The 19358-nt window shown below is 36.5% G+C and overlaps 1 protein-coding gene across 1 annotated transcript in view; it reads left to right on the top strand.

The window, feature by feature from the left end:
* TRMT6 (tRNA methyltransferase 6) overlaps positions 1-17887 on the top strand; it is an 18463-nt gene extending 576 nt beyond the window's left edge. The window contains exons 2-11 of the mRNA XM_024196503.3: positions 962-1089; positions 1521-1630; positions 4451-4542; positions 4627-4710; positions 6000-6124; positions 8558-8922; positions 9319-9404; positions 13792-13894; positions 13980-14066; positions 16421-17887. Of these exons, the coding sequence (XP_024052271.2) occupies positions 962-1089; positions 1521-1630; positions 4451-4542; positions 4627-4710; positions 6000-6124; positions 8558-8922; positions 9319-9404; positions 13792-13894; positions 13980-14066; positions 16421-16594 (1354 nt within the window). The 3' untranslated portion in view covers positions 16595-17887. The remainder of the gene's footprint in view (positions 1-961; positions 1090-1520; positions 1631-4450; positions 4543-4626; positions 4711-5999; positions 6125-8557; positions 8923-9318; positions 9405-13791; positions 13895-13979; positions 14067-16420) is intronic.
* Positions 17888-19358: the final 1471 nt, after the last annotated feature.

Below are 19358 nucleotides of genomic sequence, written 5' to 3'. Positions count from 1 at the left end.
ATTTAAATATTTGATTGCATTTGGAAGTACAATAATCATTGCACACTTAAAAATGTATATGAATTACAAATTCCAAGCAAAGGAGTGTTAGAATATCATGGAATTTAATGTTTCTTTGCTTTGTTTTTTTCTATCTAAAAACTTGGTCCTATTTGTGTTTCATTGACTTGGTAAGAGACAGTGGATACCAACCAACGTATGGCACAAAAACTGGTAGATACATTGCTTAAACGAATCCGTGAGGCTCTGCTCAGCATAGAGGTCCATTTGCACAGATCAGTTTGCAGGATTAGGGCCTCAAGGAGTAATTTTGTTGTTGTTGTTTGTTTTTTAATCTCAGAGGTTAAACCAAAATGCAAGGTTCCCTTAATACTGTTTTAACTGTAGGGAGATGATAATTTGCACTTATTTGAGTGTGTGTTGGGAAAACTAGTCTTTCCACCTGTTTCTTAGACCTTCTCCCCAAGTCTTTGCTAAAGTCCTTTCAAAGAGACACTGCAGGATTTATGGATTTTTAAGTCTCCACTCAGCTTTCCTTTCTGAGTGACAGGCCCCAAACTTACCCTATTTCTGCTGTATTCCTCCATTTTCATGCTGACATTTTTGACCCAATTCTTATTCTAAAACCTAATTCAAGACATACCATTACTACATCCTGCTATGTTACCTTGGCAATCAGTATGTTGTTAATACTTCCGTGAACTGAAAAAATATATTTTTTCTTTTAATCTCAATTTCTTTGGTCCTTTAAGTTTGCTGCACTCCCGGGCAGTTTCATGCTAGCATGGAAGTATAGATAGTGATGATAAACACTTACTTATAGGACATTATATTTGAACTTGAATTTTATAGTACTATGTTTAATTGTAATTAGGTTTTAACACCGTATCTCACAGTCTCTTGGGCAAATTGATACTGAAATGATTATTTTTTATTAATTTAGTTTTAAAAATTATTTCAGAAAAGTTATTTTCGAAAAGCAGTGGTTCTATCTGGATAATGCCATTGGACACATTTATGGAACGACATTTGAGGTATCTAGTGGTGGGAGCCTTCAGCCAAAGAAAAAGATGGAAGAGACTACCACAGGTATTTGATGGGATTGGCTTGTGATTGGGAAAAAAACGGTGCCAAGTAAATGGCTTCCTTACTGAGAACAAAGAGAGAGAGATTATTTTTCCATTAAGAATTTTATGAACTTTCAGTAGCCATATTTTGTCTGTCACAAGGTGCACTTTTTTGTCCTGCTGTGCTAATATTTCAATAGTACTCTGAAGAGTAAAGAGAGATTTTTAATATTGGTGTGAGACAACTGGATCTTTAACATGGGTAAAGACATACTTTATCTTTATTTTATATATTATGATGAGCTGATTGCTTAGGAAATCTAGTGTAAAGCCACTAAGCATGTGGGTTGAATCCTTAGAGGTCTGCTTTCTGTGAAATTAAAATCATACATTTCTCCAGTTAAAAAATATTTAGAACTAGAGTATTTTACAAATTTATATCCTTTTCTTTAGAAACAAAAGAAGCAGGTACAGATAATCGTAACATAGTTGACGATGGAAAGTCTCAAAAACTGACTCATGATGACATAAAGGCTTTGAAGGACAAGGGTATTAAAGGACAGGTAACATTAAGGTTTTGGTGTCATTTCTGTGCTACCCTCATGGTTGTATTTGAGTTTATGAATTGGGGCAATTTTTTAATTTTAGTAGAAATACAAACTTCAGTACTTTTTCTTTGACATTTTGTTTCACTTTTCCTTTCTACATAACTTCTCAAAATGTATTTTTACAAAGACAGTATTTTCTGGAAAGTCTTTCATTTAAGTTGACAATTGTACAGTTAAAGAGGAACATGATTTGTGAACTCTTATCACATTAAGAATTGTCATGACAACAAAAGAAATAAGGGGGAAACCCAGAACATCAGAGAGAATGTATATAATGTGCACAGTATTTTCATTCAATTTTGACCTTCATTTAAGTAAGGTCAGATACATAATGCAATATTTTCATGGTACAGATGTATATTAAAGGTCATACAATGATACATAACTATCAGAGATCCAAGAAAGAGTTAGGGATGTGAAAGTATGAAAATGTTAATGTGAATATAGTACCACATACTTTTAGGTTGTACCTAGAAACAGACTTCATTGATAAATTTGTTTCTATATGCATCTGCATAGTTAAGTGTTAAAATTAAACATTCTCAAGATGTTAATTTTCTTTCTTGAAGAAGGAATTACCCAATTTCATACTATGGTAGCAACAGATAAAGGGATTTTAAAATGTTTGTTTAATGACCTCTCCCATGTACATTTTGGGTATGTCTACACTGCAGTTAAACACACATGGCTGCCCCATGTCAGCTGACTTGGACTTGTGAGGCTATTTAATTACGGTGTAGAAATTCGGGCTCGGGCTGAAACCTGGGTCTGGGACCCTCCCCGGGGTTCCAGCCCAAACCCGAACATCTAATCTGCAATTAAACAGCCCTGCAAGCCTGAGTCAGCTGAAAAGGCCCAGTCATGGGTGTTTAATTGTAGTGTAGACATACCCTTCATTATATAAAACTTTTAAATTTCCAGTGTTTCCTTTCTAGTAGAGTTTGGGGGATCTCTTATGTTTATATCAAACAAACTTGCTATATACTCCTTGCAAGGTCCAGTTTTATCTTCCTGTTCAAAGCAGCTCTCGTGTTGCTTGTGTGCCTGCCTTGTACAGTTATTTGTTCTGTTGTGCAATTGTTGATATCCATCAGTTCCAAAGGAATGCACTAATCAGTTTGAGAGCTTTGATAACTTCTGTTAGTTCTCATCTGTGATAGAAGACATCTCATGTGGATAATTGCTTTCCTGTGTATCATCAGCATCTCTGTGCCATATCTGTGCTATATTGTTAATACAGTTTATTAGAATATTCTACTATGGGGTAACTGATTTCTGAAGTATAGCCATAGACTTCATTTCGTTTGTGATGTTAGCTTCCATAGACAGTGTTCCTTCATGAAATTGCAGTTGAAGTGGTAGAAAGTACATAACTATTTGTTAGCTGCATTTTCTTGTGTCAAAGTTTTCATAGACTCTCCTAAATTAAAGATGGAAAAGGCTTGTTCCTTGAGGGGCCAAGATTTTTGAACAGTGATCAGCACCTTCAGTTGGGACCAGATTTTCAGAAGAACTCAGCACCCTATTAGACAGCAAAGTGAAGCGTCAATTATCTGGCATTGTTCTCAATGGAAGCTCTTGAGTACTTCTGGAAAAACTGGCCACTTAATTTAGATGCCCAATACAGAGCAGAGTTCTTCTGAAAGTGTGAACGCTTTATTATAGGTTGGGCTGGTGGTAGAGTGGCACAGATTGTCATGTACACTGGAAGAAGAACACTGCTTCATGTTTCACATAATTATAGCATTAGTGATTGGAAAAAGCCATCTAGCCAATTTCTTTGTCAGAACAGACTTGTTCCTGGCAGTTTTAATTTTCTTCCCTGGTGTTATGTCTAGATGTTTAAATGTCTGTAGGTAGCAGGCTTCCACCATTTCCTTTGGTAGACTTTCTTTAGTATAGATTTGAGTGGCATGTGTATGTGTTACTTGAAATTAGAACACAGTTCTGTTGTCACTTTAGAAAATGTTTAAAAACAAATTGCCCAAACTCCCTAAATTAATCCTTCTCCTGCCACCTCCATCATCCAAAATACATTAAAGGGACACTATTAATTTGAAATCTAGTTAATTTTTTTTAAATGAGTTAAAAATAGTTTCAAATACTATACATGCCCCTGAGATTCCCTGCCAATTTTAGTGATTTTTGTTACATTTTCCTATTTTAAAAATATTTTCCTCTCCTCTGTAAGGTTGCATGAGACTCATACAGAGGAAACTGACTCTACAGGGAAAACTATGAAATTGACTATATACAAAGTGTTATCAATTGCCTAAAGTAAACAATCTGAAAATATGGTGACTCTTTTCTATTTCAGTTACAATGATCTTAGGTGGTGTTATAATTGTAGGTTGCCATATATTTACATTGCGGTAGCACCTGTCAAGATCAGTGCTTCATTTTGCTAGGCATTATACACACACCCTGAAAAGACAATGCCTGCACCAAAGAACAACATTCTCACACTGTAATTTTTAAGCTGCCATTATTTCTTGAAAGAATGTCTCTCATTTGTGCTGTTTTGTTTTGTTTTTTAATTCCCATTTGCAATTACATAGTACTGTTGAAAGAGACAGATGTTTTTTATGTGCTCCAATAATGAGCAGGAATTTACCATGCAAACTTTCATTGATGTTAATGGCAACTGCATACATAAATCTTTAGTGAGTGAGAAATGTTTATGTTAACGCCTCCCTTAAAATGTATGCTGTGTGTGAAATAAGTGGGGAAATAACTGGATACAATAAAAATAATCTTTAATCTCTCTTTTTCAAGGAAATAGTTCAACAATTAATAGAGAACAGTACAACGTTTCGAGGCAAAACAGAATTTGCCCAAGATAAGTACATAAAGAAGAAGAAGAAAAAGTAAGTTAAGTTCACAAAACAGGGAAGGTCAGTAGTTTTCTAACTTGTAGAGCTTTAAGAATATTATTGTGCTTTTACTTACAGATATGAGGCAGTTATTACAATTGTAAAGCCATCTACCCGCATTCTTTCAACAATGTACTATGCAAGGGAACCTGGGAAAATCAAGTAAGTATATTTTAAAAAGTAAATTTTTAAAGTATGATTGGAAACATGATTTTTTTTTAAAGTTATGAATTAAAAATGATGAATTATCCATTTATTTTTTCCTGTCAATACAAAATTTCTAAATAATGAAAAATAATTGAGGAACTAATATCCCCTTGGACTGGGTAAAAAAAGTAAAACATCTATATGAGACCAATTGTACTTCTTTATCTCATCACATAAATCCCCTCAGCTGCTGCTGAACACATTCTGGTGAGCTGCCAGTTCCCGCTTTCTGGTCAGACAGGATCCTGCCTGTGTATTGTGGGTCAGCAGCCAAGAAATGGGGCCACCTAGCAGAAATAAAGAAGGGAAAAGTAAAATAAATAAATTCTTGTTTTTTCAAAATTTAAAAAACATTATTATTACTTTCCAGAACCCTCCCAAATTTTAAAAATGCAGTTGGGGTTGAAAACAAACCAAGCCACATTTGACTTAATTTAAATATATAATGGGATAATTACCTATTGGTATATATATAATATAGTTTTGTTTTTTGCTCCCAACCTGGACTTATTCGTTGTTTTTTAATCATATAAAGTAGCCATAAGATATTGAGACTGTTGATTAGACTGCTACTTATTATGTTAGCCATGATTGTTTAATTTTTATCTTTTCTTTCCCCTCCATTCTCTCCTTCATTTATTTTATTCATCTGTTAACTCTTGTCATGTTGTAAGCTCTTTTGGGCTCTAGCTAACTTTCTTATTACATGTATACAGCACTGAGCACAATGGGGCCTTGATTAATGATAGGGGACTGTAGGTGCTACTGCTCCAGAGAGAGGGAACTGAAAATATTATAAAAATAATTACAAAGTGTGCATTATTGGGAATAAAATTGCTTTTAAAGACACTTCATGTCCTTACAAAACTGACTCTAAGGTGTTTCACAGAATTATACAGGAACTTGCAAGAACTTGCACTCTGGCTGGTGCACATTTAGATCGGTGCGTCAGTACATTCACCGTTTCATCTCCTACCCTTCAATACTTCCACTGAACATCTTTTGTATACTAAATGCCTCACTGCGTCTAACTGCATGTTTGTTTTGTTCTCAGTGTATTTTGATTAACAGACTTAGTTGTATTCTACTGCACTCTGACCCTCAATGTCATTGATCTAGTTCCTGAACAATTCCTTTTTTAACCTGCCTCTTGCTGGTGACAGTTTTATGGGCTGATGCACAATGCTTTTAAGTCTAGGCAAAGCTGTTTGGCACTGAAAGTAAAAGAACAATTTCTTTTCTAGCCATTTGCGTTATGATACTCTAGCTCAAATGTTGACTTTGGGAAATATCCGAGCTGGCAACAAAATGATTGTGATGGAAACTTGTGCGGGCTTGGTTCTGGGCGCCATAATGGAGCGAATGGGAGGTAAGTAGTACAGCGGCTCTAGTGAAGAACAAAACTGATGCTTGTTTGAAACTGAGACAATAAATGTTTATTTACAGTACTTTACAACACTTTATCTTAGTTTAAAACAACGCTTAATGTTTTGCTTGTACTTTCTGTGGTATTTAAAGGGACACCGTCAAATTGAAAATCACATTTCAGTTTGAAAAGTTTGTACTTAAGGTTACTGCAATTGAAAGAACATAGACAAATATATTCTCTTTTCATTTTGTTTACTTTGTACATGTCACAGCACTTTGTGTATAGTCGTCTCAATGTTGTGTTGATGGTCCATTTCAGTTCCGTCTCATGCATCACTCTCAAAGATGGCTTGGGAGCCCATGTGCAAACTTCCCTCTTGCAGGACCTGGGGAAAATTACCAATAACAGCAGCAGTAAAACTGCAATTTGAGAGGCAGCAGTGGGCCCCCTCGTGTGTAGGAGATGTTTTTGGGCTTGCCCACCCTGCCAGATTGAAAAAGACCTTTATAAATATCATCAGGGAAGCCGGGGGAAAAACCTCCTATTTTATACAATAACTAAATAGCATGTGCAGAATTTATTTTCTAAGGGAGTGCTATCAAACTTGATTTTTATTTAAAAAATTCAACTTGACAGTTTCTTATTAATAAAGTGAAGTGTTAGTAAATGGGACATGTATGTAATGGGCTGTGTGTTTATCATCTGATATGCCCACACCTGGTGTTTGTTGAGGCACAAGTTGCAGCATAATGGCTTAGCACTCAGGGTTCCTGTGTATTAGCTGACAAACGCACACCACATTGTTAGGTTTATTTTAATGTTTTGACAGCCTGCTTTTCAATTCCCATAGGGCTGCTAATTTGTCATGGCATTTTTTAAATCAAAAATCACAGAGCAGTCCAGGTAAATGTAGTAGAAGTCATGGGTTGCTAAACTAACTGTGATTGCTCCCTGATTTTTTATTTAAAAAGTTCTCCTCATGCTTTGGAGTGGGCACCGACCACATGCAGCAGCACCACCCTCTGCTCCCAGCTCGCCAACCCTAATCCCACCCCGGTCGCGTGGGAGGCCTGGAGAGAGAGAGCCTGCCCCGTGCTCACCTGGCAGTGGCAGCTCCTGTGGCTCATGTCCCTCAGGGCTAAGCCCGGTGCCCTGCTCTGGGCATTGAGACCTGGTGCGCAGGGTTGCAGCGCAACGCAGCTCAGCTTTAGTCCCCCTCATCATGACAGAGGGTCCAGCATGCCAAATTGCCATGGTGCTGCGACCCCACTTGCCAAGTTGCAACATCTGAAGCAGGGAGGTGGGCCCAGACCCACTGGACAGGCACCGCTACTGCCAGGTGAGTCATGGCCACAGGAAAAAGATCACTGACCAATGGGAATCACACTATCCATGACTTTTCTCCCACCATGACAAACCTGCAGCCCTAGCCAGTGACTTTGGGGTAGTAGGGTTACTCTCTGAAGCAGAGGGACGGAGGTAGTAATTCCAAATTAATTATAAACATTTGATAAATGTTTGTCTGTGGTGGAGTAACCTTGATGTTGAAGAGGCTGTATATCTCACTGCATTTTCGAATGTCCTTTAAACTAGTCAGATTATACCTTTCAACCAAACCATTTGATAGATATAAACAAAAAAAGGAGCCAAAGGAAATTTTCTGGCTTCTTTTAATAGTTTCCAACTTTTTTATAATGCCAGTGTCATTAGTGAGTTTCTGCTGCTTACTGATCACATACCATGGGGGAATACAGCTAAACTTAAATTACTCCCGAGGCCATTCTGTGCCAAAAAATAAATTCTGCACACAATATTTTAAAATTCTGCAAATTTTGTCAAATAAATGTGGAGGCTCTACCATGGCATTGGGGAGCACTCTGCAGCCTCCCCCCGAGGCTTGTGGAGGTGGGAGGTTTCTGCCCCACAGTGATTTACCTCTCTGCCGGCTGTACTGGGCACCTGAAACATACAGCTGGAGAGAGTTGCATGACCGCTCTTGTGGCTTCCCTTTTCTTCCCTGTCAGAAAGTAATTTTTCTGCTGGGAAGCAAAGAATTCTGTAGAGGACATAAATTCTGCACATGCACAGTGGCTCAGAATTCCCCCAGGAGTATTAAATGCTTGCTTAACAAATACATATGGTCTTAAAGGGGTACATTGTGCCTTCTGAATTGTAACCTATTATCCATTCGGCGAGGCACTCCCCATCTTTCCTGGCAGTCAAAAACTGCTTACACGCTAAGTTTTGCAAAGGTTACATTAACATTAAGCAGCTTATTTCTATATATCTAAATTGAGATTTGAATCCAGACCTGCAGTGATGATACTGTCAACAGCATTATGGTAAATCTGGTTAGATAGTGAGCTCCTTGAGGGCACTAGATTCTGTCATTGTTTACTTACAAATTTGCTTTTATTTATTTTGTGTTTAAAGGTTATGGATCCATTATTCAAATGTATCCAGGAGGGGGACCTGTTAGAGCAGCCACAAGTTGTTTTGGATTTCCAGAATCTTTTTTCAACACTCTTTATGAATTCCCTCTCAGCAAAGTGGACAATCTTGTCTCTGGAACATTTTCTTCTGAGACTTTGCCTTCAGAGCCTGAATATAATGTTCCAGTAGAAGAAGAAAGCAATGGGTCCCTCGATGAGAAGCAGACTTTGATACAGGAAACAGAAGAGGAATCCAGTACTGAAGCAGTTATGGAGAGCAATGAAACAGAAGAGCAAGAAACAATGGACCTTGCTGCTGAAGATACAGACTATAAAGAGAGCAAAGAAAAGGGAAATAAAGAAAATGTAAGTGTGTGTCTTTTACTAGCTTTCCCTGGAGCCACTGTAACTATAGACAAGCAAACTCTATTGTAACTTAGAAAAGATTAACCAAAATGTTAGTGAAACTTTTTAATACTCCTCAAAGTGCAGTTTTAAACTATATAGTGACTAGGAGGGGGAAAAAAGCATGAGAAAAGTATTTTACAATAATATTTTTTGGTTTAAAACTTGTTGTCCCCTGAATCAAGACCATCAAAATAGACTCTTCTTGTATCCATCAAAATGGAGCTTTGGAGTGTTGTATTATTTTGTAAATTCAAGACCACAAAGCTGCATAAAGTAAAACAGTTTTTATGTTTGTGTGAACTCTCTGATGTATCCTTGCCATTTAAAGTGTTATTTCTGTTCTTGTATGTAAAGATTCGGGAAAAACAAAGAAAACAACAAGAAAGGAGGAGAAAACTGGTGGAAACTGCTGCTTTATTGGAAGAGAAAAATGCTGATGGGTGAGTTTGTTGCAGACCATACTTTTATTCTTAATATAAATATTTTGAAGGACCTAGCTTTTTGCTCTGGAATAAAAGTGAACTATGCTGCTTGAAAACATGCATCAGTTTATATGGAATAGCACAATTACTCAGTGTGTGGTGTCTTATTCATCTTATCCCCTCTGCCTTCACTTACTTCAAAAATGACAACTGCTTCTTAACACTGAAGTATTTGCTAGGAAAAATAGTTTCCCAGAAATGTGTTATGATTTTAGGTGGGGAAGACAATGGGCCACAAAGCAGTGTATTAAGATATGGTCTACACTATGAAAAAGTTTCAGATTCTCAGTTCTAGAGGTAATAATTCTCATTAAATATCAGTATTCTTTGCAGGAAGGGAGCAGGTATATTTCGGATTTGAAGTTGGTGATTTCAGTTAAAATCGTGGGTTTCAATTGGATAAAGTAGATCATCAGTTTGCTAAGTTGTAGCTACTCCATTCAGACAACATAATTTCTCTTCTACATGTGAAACACTTTTTTTTTCTTCATTTAATCTGTATTTGTCGGAATTGGTTGCACCAAACTGGTAATTATATAAAGACTTTGTATAAAAAGGTGATAGCAAATGTGATTCTAGAAACCCAAAGCCAGTACAGTATACATGCTTCCTACAAAAGGCCATTTTTTCATGCTAACCTTTACAAGTGTGAATCTTTAAGTGCCTTAGGTTGGCTTAGTTTAATTTTAACTTCACAACACTGTATTCCTTTTTTTCATGCTAAAAGCACTTACAGATAAGTAAGACCTAACTCCAAAAATTATTTATTCTGAAGCTTATTTGGTTTCTTTATGCTACTCATACTTACAGAGATCGTACTGAGGATATGTCTGAAATACTTGCAGGTATTTAAAACATCATGATGGAGCAGAAGGGAGATTTAGACAAAAAGGGAATTTAGTATGTTGCTCTCATTTTTTATTTTTGTGGAATTTTTTGGGGTGGGGAGGAGAGGTATTTTTTAGGAGGCGGGCTATTTTGCCTAGTATAGATGTTAGTAGAAATAATAGTTTTTCAAAGTTTGTTTGTGTGGTGCATAGTGACTGGTTTGGTTTTATAAAGAAACAACACTTTTTCATATTTTGCCGTGTAATAAATATTCTAGTGAGTTTTTCACTAGGTGCCATGAGTTGGCTGCCATTACAAAGCACTTGTATTTTTTATGAAAAATCAGATATAGATAATATGTTTCCACTCTTGTTTCTATTCTAAAACAATCAGAATGACAGAAGGGCAGTAAAAAGAATTTCTTACTTATATGCTGACAGTGTGATCTACAGTGCCTGCATATGATGCGTTATTAAACAGGCTGAATAGGGCCTTTTACTACTGTCCACCTTGTGCACTTACAAATAAATGTATTTGACTATATATGAGGGTCTGGTAAGGATTAGAGTACCAATTTTTGCTATTGAATTTTTCTGCAGTGAGGAGTACTTACTGTAAACCCTCTTCCATTGCTGAGCATCTTCAGGTATAAGGAGTCATATTTATGGTTACCATCTCTTGTTTCCTTTTGTACTCTTTCCAGACCATATTGGTTTTTTTAGGATTTTTACTTAAAAGGTCATTCAAAATAGTCAATGAAATACAGCTACCATTTCAATCATTTGGGTATTTTTTTCTTCCTCCTCTGACACTTATGACAATGGCTGGTAATAACGTGTTATACTTTAGGGACCAGCTTCTTAAGGACTGTCTGGGGGTCACTAGGGAGTGTTTTGGTAGGAGGAAACTGAACATTTCTGGCTTCTGAAAGGCAAACCTGTTCCTGGAATCTTGCATAGAGAGAATTCCAAATGGCTCTTCCAGGGACACATTTCTTCCTTTAGCCTGCCCTGCCTCTACATCCCTCAGGCTGAGAACAGTGAAGTGGATGGTGGCATACCTTGTGGAAGTAGGCTGGGGCAGAAATAATCTGACATACAATCCAGAGTGGCTCTAGTCAGCTTGTCAGTACAGCATGTGAGTGGAAGCAGGCAGGGAGCTTGAAACTCTTTCTGCTATCAGTGGGGAATGGTCTTGTCATAGGAAGCAAGGGAGGGCTAGAAAGGTAGAAGTTATCTCACTTTTGAGCTAGAAGGGAAGGACTCAAGGCTTCTTGCTGGAGAAGAAGAAAGATGGGAGTCGGGTAAACTCAGCACCCGTCTTTGGATGAGTTTGCTCTTCTCGGGGGTTGTAATCATAAACTGTGTTCTGGATTTACTATTCAAAGTGAATGAATTAATTTTTATTCAGTTCAATTTTTCAGCAATATACTTCCCCCCTCCCGCCCCTAGTTTTTTGCTTGTCTGTGATCATAATGCTATGTTTGTACTGGGGGCCATCTCTCTAATTCCATTCAGGAGATTTTAAGCCCATTTCATAGGATGGAATGAAAGCATTCTGAGGTGCTTTTAATAAAAGAAAGTGGTAAGCAGAAATATCATTAGGTCTACAAATGTTATGAAAAATAGAAGTTAGTTGTATCTCACGTATAATGTATTTCCAGAATTAGTCCACCACATTAATCTTGAGGCAGGCCAGATTGCCTGGTGGCACCAATATATGGCGCCGTATGAAAGAAGAAAACAAAATGTGATTATTGGACTTTACCTCATCTTACGCTTATCTTCCTGTTGTCTATCACAGTCCCTCACAGTATTTACGCAGCACTCCAAACTCTACTAGATAAGGCTTGGGAATCTTGTTTTTAAGTCATGCTTGGTTAATTCATGAACTGATGGTTTTCCAAGGGAATTCAGCCAGTCTTTGCATCTGAAAGGAAGTCCTTGTTCTGTGTAGCTTCTCAGCAGAGCAGAAGGGCTTATGGGCTGGAAAGTAGTAGTGATCTCCCCCCATTTTGGCTTCGTTTTTAGTGACCTGGGCATGTGCATCAAAATAACTGTCCCTTCCCCATGTTGGGTAACCTTGACTCTCTCCAGTATTGCAGTCTACTGGAGAACAAGTTAATGAGTTAGAGCTTTAATGTAGTGTTTGGAAATTAGAAGAAGAGCTTATATAGACGTCTCCCTAAGCAGAGTTACCAGAAGATGTTAACAGTATCTTGAAGTACAGTTTAGCAGGGTAACTTTTTTTAATTAAAACTTTGGAAACCGGTAAGTGTAAATTGGATCATGCTGTATAATGGACTATTAAATGAGGGTTGAAAGAGATACTGAATGTGAAGCTATTAAATAGGCAATGACTTGATTTCTTTTTTCAACAGCTCAGTGCAATGTGATCTTGAGTCACAAATGTGAATATAAGGATTAGGTTCTAAACCTTTTTAGATAAATGATTACATTTAAATAGAATTTGCCTGGTTTAAAGACTATCAGGTGAAAATGCATTGAAATAATAAGCCACAGCCAATGGTTAACGGTAAAAATCTAACAAGTGAATTTGGAACTAGATCTCTGTTTTATAAAATCGTAATGAAGGCACTTTGGAGAAAGTTGGATGTGGCAAAAAACTCCAAGGAAAGACCATATGACAGGCATAGAGACTTTTGCATATGATAAAAAGGATGTATTAACGAGCAAACTTAGTACACTTTTGTACACATTGCACAATACTGATGAAGCAAGGAAAGGAAGCATTTTAATTCTGTAGATCATTGGGGTCATTGTGGATCTTAAAATTGTTGCATAGTGACACAGGCACTTTTTTGATTCCATTGGTATGTTACTTTAATTTATTTTATTTATGAAGATTACTTATAAAGCAGTGGATTATTTAAATCAGCAAGTCGTAAACCCCGATTTAAATAATTGATTTTAATCTTGTTTTGCTTTGTACGTTGAACCTTTCTTTAGGAAAATAACTTTCTTATTGGTTGATACAACCATTAAAACATGTTGATTTGCAACCAAATATAGCCTTTACATTAAATTTGGCACTTTTTGCTAACCAGGAGGATACACTATATTTATACTTGGTTATTTAAGCAGTTATACAGCTTAATATAGATTAATTTTTTAAAGAAAATGTGTGTTAGAAAATGGTGAATGACATTTCTTATTTACTTGATGATAATTTTGTGTATGGATTTATGTCAGGTTACATTTGGATCGAAACTTGAATTGAATAAAAAATGTACAAAAACCTAGCATTTTAAAAATTTTATTAGCTAAATGAAACTAACCATCTGGTCATCAAAGAAGATATTAAAACCAATGCCCTTAATAGCTATAAAATATTAATAAACTGAAAATATACTTTTGATTCTTTGTTTCTAGAGAACTCCATTATAATAATTAAAAGTGTATTTTATGTGATTAATGCAGTCAGATGACTGATGGTTTTTAAAAAGTCTCTTGCCCCTTTGGAAGCAGAAAACTAACCTGTAAAATTTCTGTTACAGCTTAATTGTAGCCAGCAGATTCCATCCAACTCCTTTGTTACTTTCTTTATTGGAATTTGTTGCTCCATCCAGACCTTTTGTTGTCTATTGCCAATATAAAGAGGTAAATCAAATATATATATATGTTATAGTTATTGTTGTATTTTAAGTTTGAGACAAGTTTAGTTAACTCATTTTTTTTCTTCCAGCCATTATTAGAATGTTACACAAAGCTGAGAGAAAAAGGTGGTGTTATTAACCTCAAACTCTCTGAAACCTGGCTACGAAATTATCAGGTAAGAGCTGCAGGGAGTGCCTATATGTCAGGGAAATGCAATCTTGTAGAAAATAATGTCAAATACTCAACTTCTCATGAATTAGTAGTTTTATCCAAACTGTTATCTCCTTGTGCCTAATTCCTGCAGTGTTCGGAGGATAACATAAATAGCAAGGGACATGAAGGGCAATAAGAAGAGGTTCTATACATTAGGAGTAAGGGAAGGACAAAGGAAAATGTAGGTCCACTACATAGCAGAGAAGGAGAGCTAAAAACAGATGACAGCAAGAAGGATGATGTGTTTAATGCCTATTTTGCTTCCGTCTTCACACTAAAGGTTATTTGTGACCATAGGCGTAACACGATTAATATTATATATTATTATACGGTTAACAACAGCTTCAAAAATATTTAGGTATGTTAGATATACTCAAATTGGCAGGACCTGATGGAATTTATGTTAGGGTACTTGAGCTAGCTGAAGCAGTCTCAGAACCATTAGTGATTGCCTTCAAGAACTCATGAAGGACAGGTCAGATCCCAGAGGACTGGAGCAGGGCAAACATAGTGTATCTTTTAAAAGGGTAACAAAAAGGACCTGGGGAATTATAGATCAGTTTGCCTAACTTCGATAACTGGAAAGCTAGTAAAACAAATTATTGAACAATCAGTTTGTGAGCACCTATGGGATAATAAGAAATAGCCAGCATGGATTTGTCAAGAACAAATCATGGCTGGCTAATCTAATTTCCTTCTTTGACAGAGTTACTGACTTAGTGCCTGGGGGAAAGCTGTAGATTTTAGTAAGGCTTTTGACACAGTCATACACGACATTCCCATACGCAAACTAGGGAAATGTGGTCTAGATTAAATTACTATAACGTGGGTACACAACTTGTTGCAAAACTGTACTCAAGGAGTAATCAGTGGGTTCACTGTCAAACTGGGAAGACCTATCTAGTGGGGTCCCACAGGGGTCTGTCCTGGATTCCGTACTATCAATATTTGCATTAATGACTTGGATAAAGGAGTGGAGAGGATGGTTATAAAATTTCTGGATGACACCAAGCTAGGAGGGGTTGAAATCACTGAGGGATAGGATTAGAATTCAAAACAATCTTGATGAATTGGTCTGAAATCAACAAGATGAAATTCAGTAAAGACAAGTGCAGAGTACTACTTAGGAAGGGAAAATCAAGCGCACAACTAAAAAGTGGGGAATAACTGGCTAGGCAAACCACAGAAAAGAATCTCAGGATTAAAGTGGGTCACAAACTGAATATCAGCCAACAGTGTGATGCACTTGCGAAAAAGGCAAATATCATTCTGGGATGTATTAACAGGAGTGTTGTATTTAAGACACAGGAAATAATTGTCCCAATTTATTCAGCACTGGTGAGGCCTCATTTGGATATTGCGCCAATTCTGGACACCACATTTTAAGAAAGATGTGGACAAATTAGAGAGTCCAGAGAAGAGCAATACAAATAATAAGGTTTAGAAACCTGATCTATGAGGAAAAAAAAAACATGTTTAGTCTTAAGAAAAGAAGACTGAGGGGGAACCTTATAAATCTTCAAATATGTTAAGGGCTGTTGTAAAGAGGACAGTGATCAATTGTTCTACCATCAGTGGAGTTGGGGAACAAGAAATAATTGGCTTAATCTTCAGGAAGGAAGATTTAGTTTGATTATTGGGGGAAAATGGTGTAACTAGAAGGATATTTAAATAAGAGAATAGGTTACCAGATGAGGTTGTGGAATCCAGGTCATTGAAGGTTTTTAAGAACAGGTTAGACAAATACCTGTCAGGGATGACCTAGGTATGCTTGGTCCTGTCTCAGCATGGAGGGATGGACTAGAATACCTCTTGAAATCCCTTTCAGCTCTACATACCTATGAGAACATCTAAAGTCAGCTTTTTGGGTACTGTCATATATGGCACATCTCCCAAAATAAAAGTAGTAACAAGACTCATGTCTGTACCTGAACGGTGAAAACTGGTTCTAAGCAAGAAAAAACATCTGACTGGCTTCTTTTCTTTTTCTTTTTTCCTGTTGAGAAAAAGGGGGATGGGTACAAATCTGAGGTTCCTCTTGGTCTTAAATCAGCAGAAACACCTTTTTGATTTATAAGCAGATTGTCCATCTGTTAAGGAGAATCCTGCATTTTATTGACTCTCTCCATCTGTAGGTTAACTGCAGTCCTCCAAAGGATTAAATATCATTGCATAATACAAATGCACTTCTCAGACCTCCTTTGGGTTTTAAAAGATTCTAGTGTCTCAAAGTTTTGTCCAAATTCCTTTTTTTTTTTTAAACATGCTCACACAGAAAATGACTCCTCACAGCAAATGTTTTTCTTCTTTGTGAAGGTCTTGCCAGATCGCAGCCATCCAAAACTGATGATGAGTGGAGGTGGGGGATACCTTCTGTCAGGTATCACTGTCACCGTGGAGAAGGTCCAATCTGATGCCAGCAGTTTAGAAGCACAGAAAATTGAAGAGCCAACATCTAAAAAGCGCAAACTTCAAGAGCTTCATTGTTAACATCTGAAGAATAGATGTACTTTTAGTTCTCAGGAGTCTTACAATTAGTAATGTAACTAATGTACTTTCCGTGCGCTTGACAACAAAGAAAAATATACCTGTTACACATCTGCCAACAGAAGCAGAGTTGTACTGTAGAGAAAATTTTGTCCATTCCCTCTGGTAACAACATGACAGGAAGGAGGAGAGAAATTTTAGAGGCAACTTTGTGTCAGAATATCTTTGTTGACATAATCAAGGAACAGACACGTTAACAATTCATTAGCTTCAGAAACACTTTCTGACGATCACATTGAGAGAAACTATTGGGTGAGATTCATGGATTAATGAAACCATTTTATTTGGTTGTTGCAGAAATGACTAAGACTCTGAAGTCCTTTACAGAGGTAGGGTTTGAATTAACATACCTAATTTAGCTTCTTGTTTTACAGCTACAGCAGATTAAAATATTTTGTACAGTAATCTGCTTCCCTTCTCAAATGCAGAACCCTGCCATTTTAAGTGATTTTTTTTAACCAATCAGAAAGAATGCAGCAAAATCATGCACTTTTATTTGTAATGGGAAAATGAAAAAAAAGAGAAGGATATTGAAACCAAATCATCACGTCTTGGCCTCTTGTTCCTGAAAGGAAGAAATGCAAAACATCAGGTGTATGTTTGTAAATTAAAATACCAGATGTTTAAAATGTTTCTATTAGTATTGCATATTTTCTTTTTTTGAAAGCTGGATTTGTATTGGTTTTTATTCTTTTTAATGTGACAAATTTGAAATTTTCCTTATTTATTTTACTGTTTTGTCTCTATTATGTGTCTAGAATTTTTGTTAATTTGCAAAACACTTCACATTTGCCATTTAAATTAAACTCTCAAGAATTTTCTTCTAAAAAGAGACACATTTTGTTTTATTTTCTTCTTTTGGGGAGAAAAAGCTTTTGGGTGGGGGCAGGGGAGGTTATAATACAAAACCACCCAAATCCTGTATCAGGATCCAGTAGCATGAACTGCTCGACCCATGTGTCTCCCACAGGAATCAGCAGGCTTCTGCTTGATTCCAGGGCTCCAGATCCTAATGGAGAATCAGAGCTCAGGGATGGAAGCTACAGTATATTTCAGGTGTGTATTTTAATAAAATATTTAGATTACATTAAAATGTAAAGTGTTGCTCACCATTAGACAAGGTTAACACTTTTTGGCAAACTACTTGCTAATAATCTAATCAAAATATAAATGTGTGCATTTTAAAGAAGTTATGTATATATTAACCATGAGTAAAATAATTACAATAGATTGAACAGGAGTACTTGTGGCACCTTAGAGTTTTTTGCCTCCAGGTCCCTTTGCTAATTTGTGCCTTCTCAATCCTATTTTATGAAAATTCTTTCCCTTGTTACTGAGTGAAAGACCCATACAAACTGGAAGAAACTGACTATATAGAGGAAATGGCAAAATTGACTGCAGAAAGTGCTGGCATATACACAAAGTGAACTGAAAAAGAGAATGGTTTCCTCTAATCTTTCAGTGATTTTAAGGGTTACAAATAGAAAGTAAGCAGTAAAAAAAATTTCAATATGTGACTTAATGTCCTTTTAATTAGTCATCTGGAGAAGAGTCTTGCTGAATTTAATCTGATTTTTCTAGGCCTTTTTGCGGGGGGATAGTGGGGTGAACTCCTTATCTCACACATGCACTTGAATTCAGTGAAGACAGCAAAGATGCTTATAATTATTGCATATATATATTACTGCTAAGTGAGGCAGCCTGGCCCAGAGTGATGGATATGGGGATGGAAGTTAAGGGCTCATTAGTTATCCCGACTCCACTGACTTCTTGCATTGCAATGTTGGTTTAAATCTCCATTGCAGTATGCCTCAATTTCTCCACCTGTAAGACATAGCTGGTACCTACCTGCCACTTTCATTGAGTTCTTGAGATGCTTAATTAGTTGTCTTTCCACTACTGTGAAGGTGTAAATCTCTGTATAAGTGATAAATATTGAGGTTACTGTTGATTGCCTAACCTTTGAAACTGGATTACCCCATTTGAAACACGAGAAACAGGATTTAATGCTGATTGTCATGCAGATGTGCTAATTCAAAAAAAAAAATGCTGACTGATACTTGGATTGTATAATTCAGTGACAAAAAGAAATTGGCTGTAGAAGAGACTGAAACATGAACATAGAGAAAAATTACTTATTTAAAACCAGATGCCTCAGATTAGCTTGATCTCATTTGCATTAGACACTCTGACAATCTGTTTCAGTATTAATTCCTGTCACATTACCTAATTTTAAAATTCACCATAATCCTTTTTTCCCCAAGTGTTAATGCTACTTGTAAGAAGAATATGATGAGCATTCATTTAATATAAGAAATATATTAGCAGTCAAGTGGAATTTTATGCATAATGTAATACATGAAACAAAGTACATATCAAATTAGAACAACTGAAGTGCATCTGTGCATATTATGTAGCTGATAAATGTCCACGCATGTTGATTATAATATAAAACTATAACAAAGTCTTAAAAACTGTCTTGGAGAGTAAAGCACTAAGAAGTAACTTATAATTGCTGCAATTTGCATAAGCTCCCTGCTAGTGTATTTTGGGCTTTGCAATTTTACAAATTACTGTGTAATTTTAAGGGAATTTTAGAACCAATGTGAAGAATTGGATTACAGCACCTAAGGTTTGTGTGTGTCTGATACGTATTGAAAATCAAGTTGATGTCATGAAAAGAACTCCGTTTCCACGCTTTTAAAAA

This window comes from Terrapene carolina, unplaced genomic scaffold (assembly GCF_002925995.2).
Source record: "Terrapene carolina triunguis isolate 2854851 unplaced genomic scaffold, T_m_triunguis-2.0 Scaffold132, whole genome shotgun sequence".
Classification (NCBI taxonomy): domain Eukaryota; kingdom Metazoa; phylum Chordata; order Testudines; family Emydidae; genus Terrapene; species Terrapene triunguis.
Note: the sequence above shows the minus strand (reverse complement) of the source record. Positions and strands in the feature narration are given on the sequence as shown.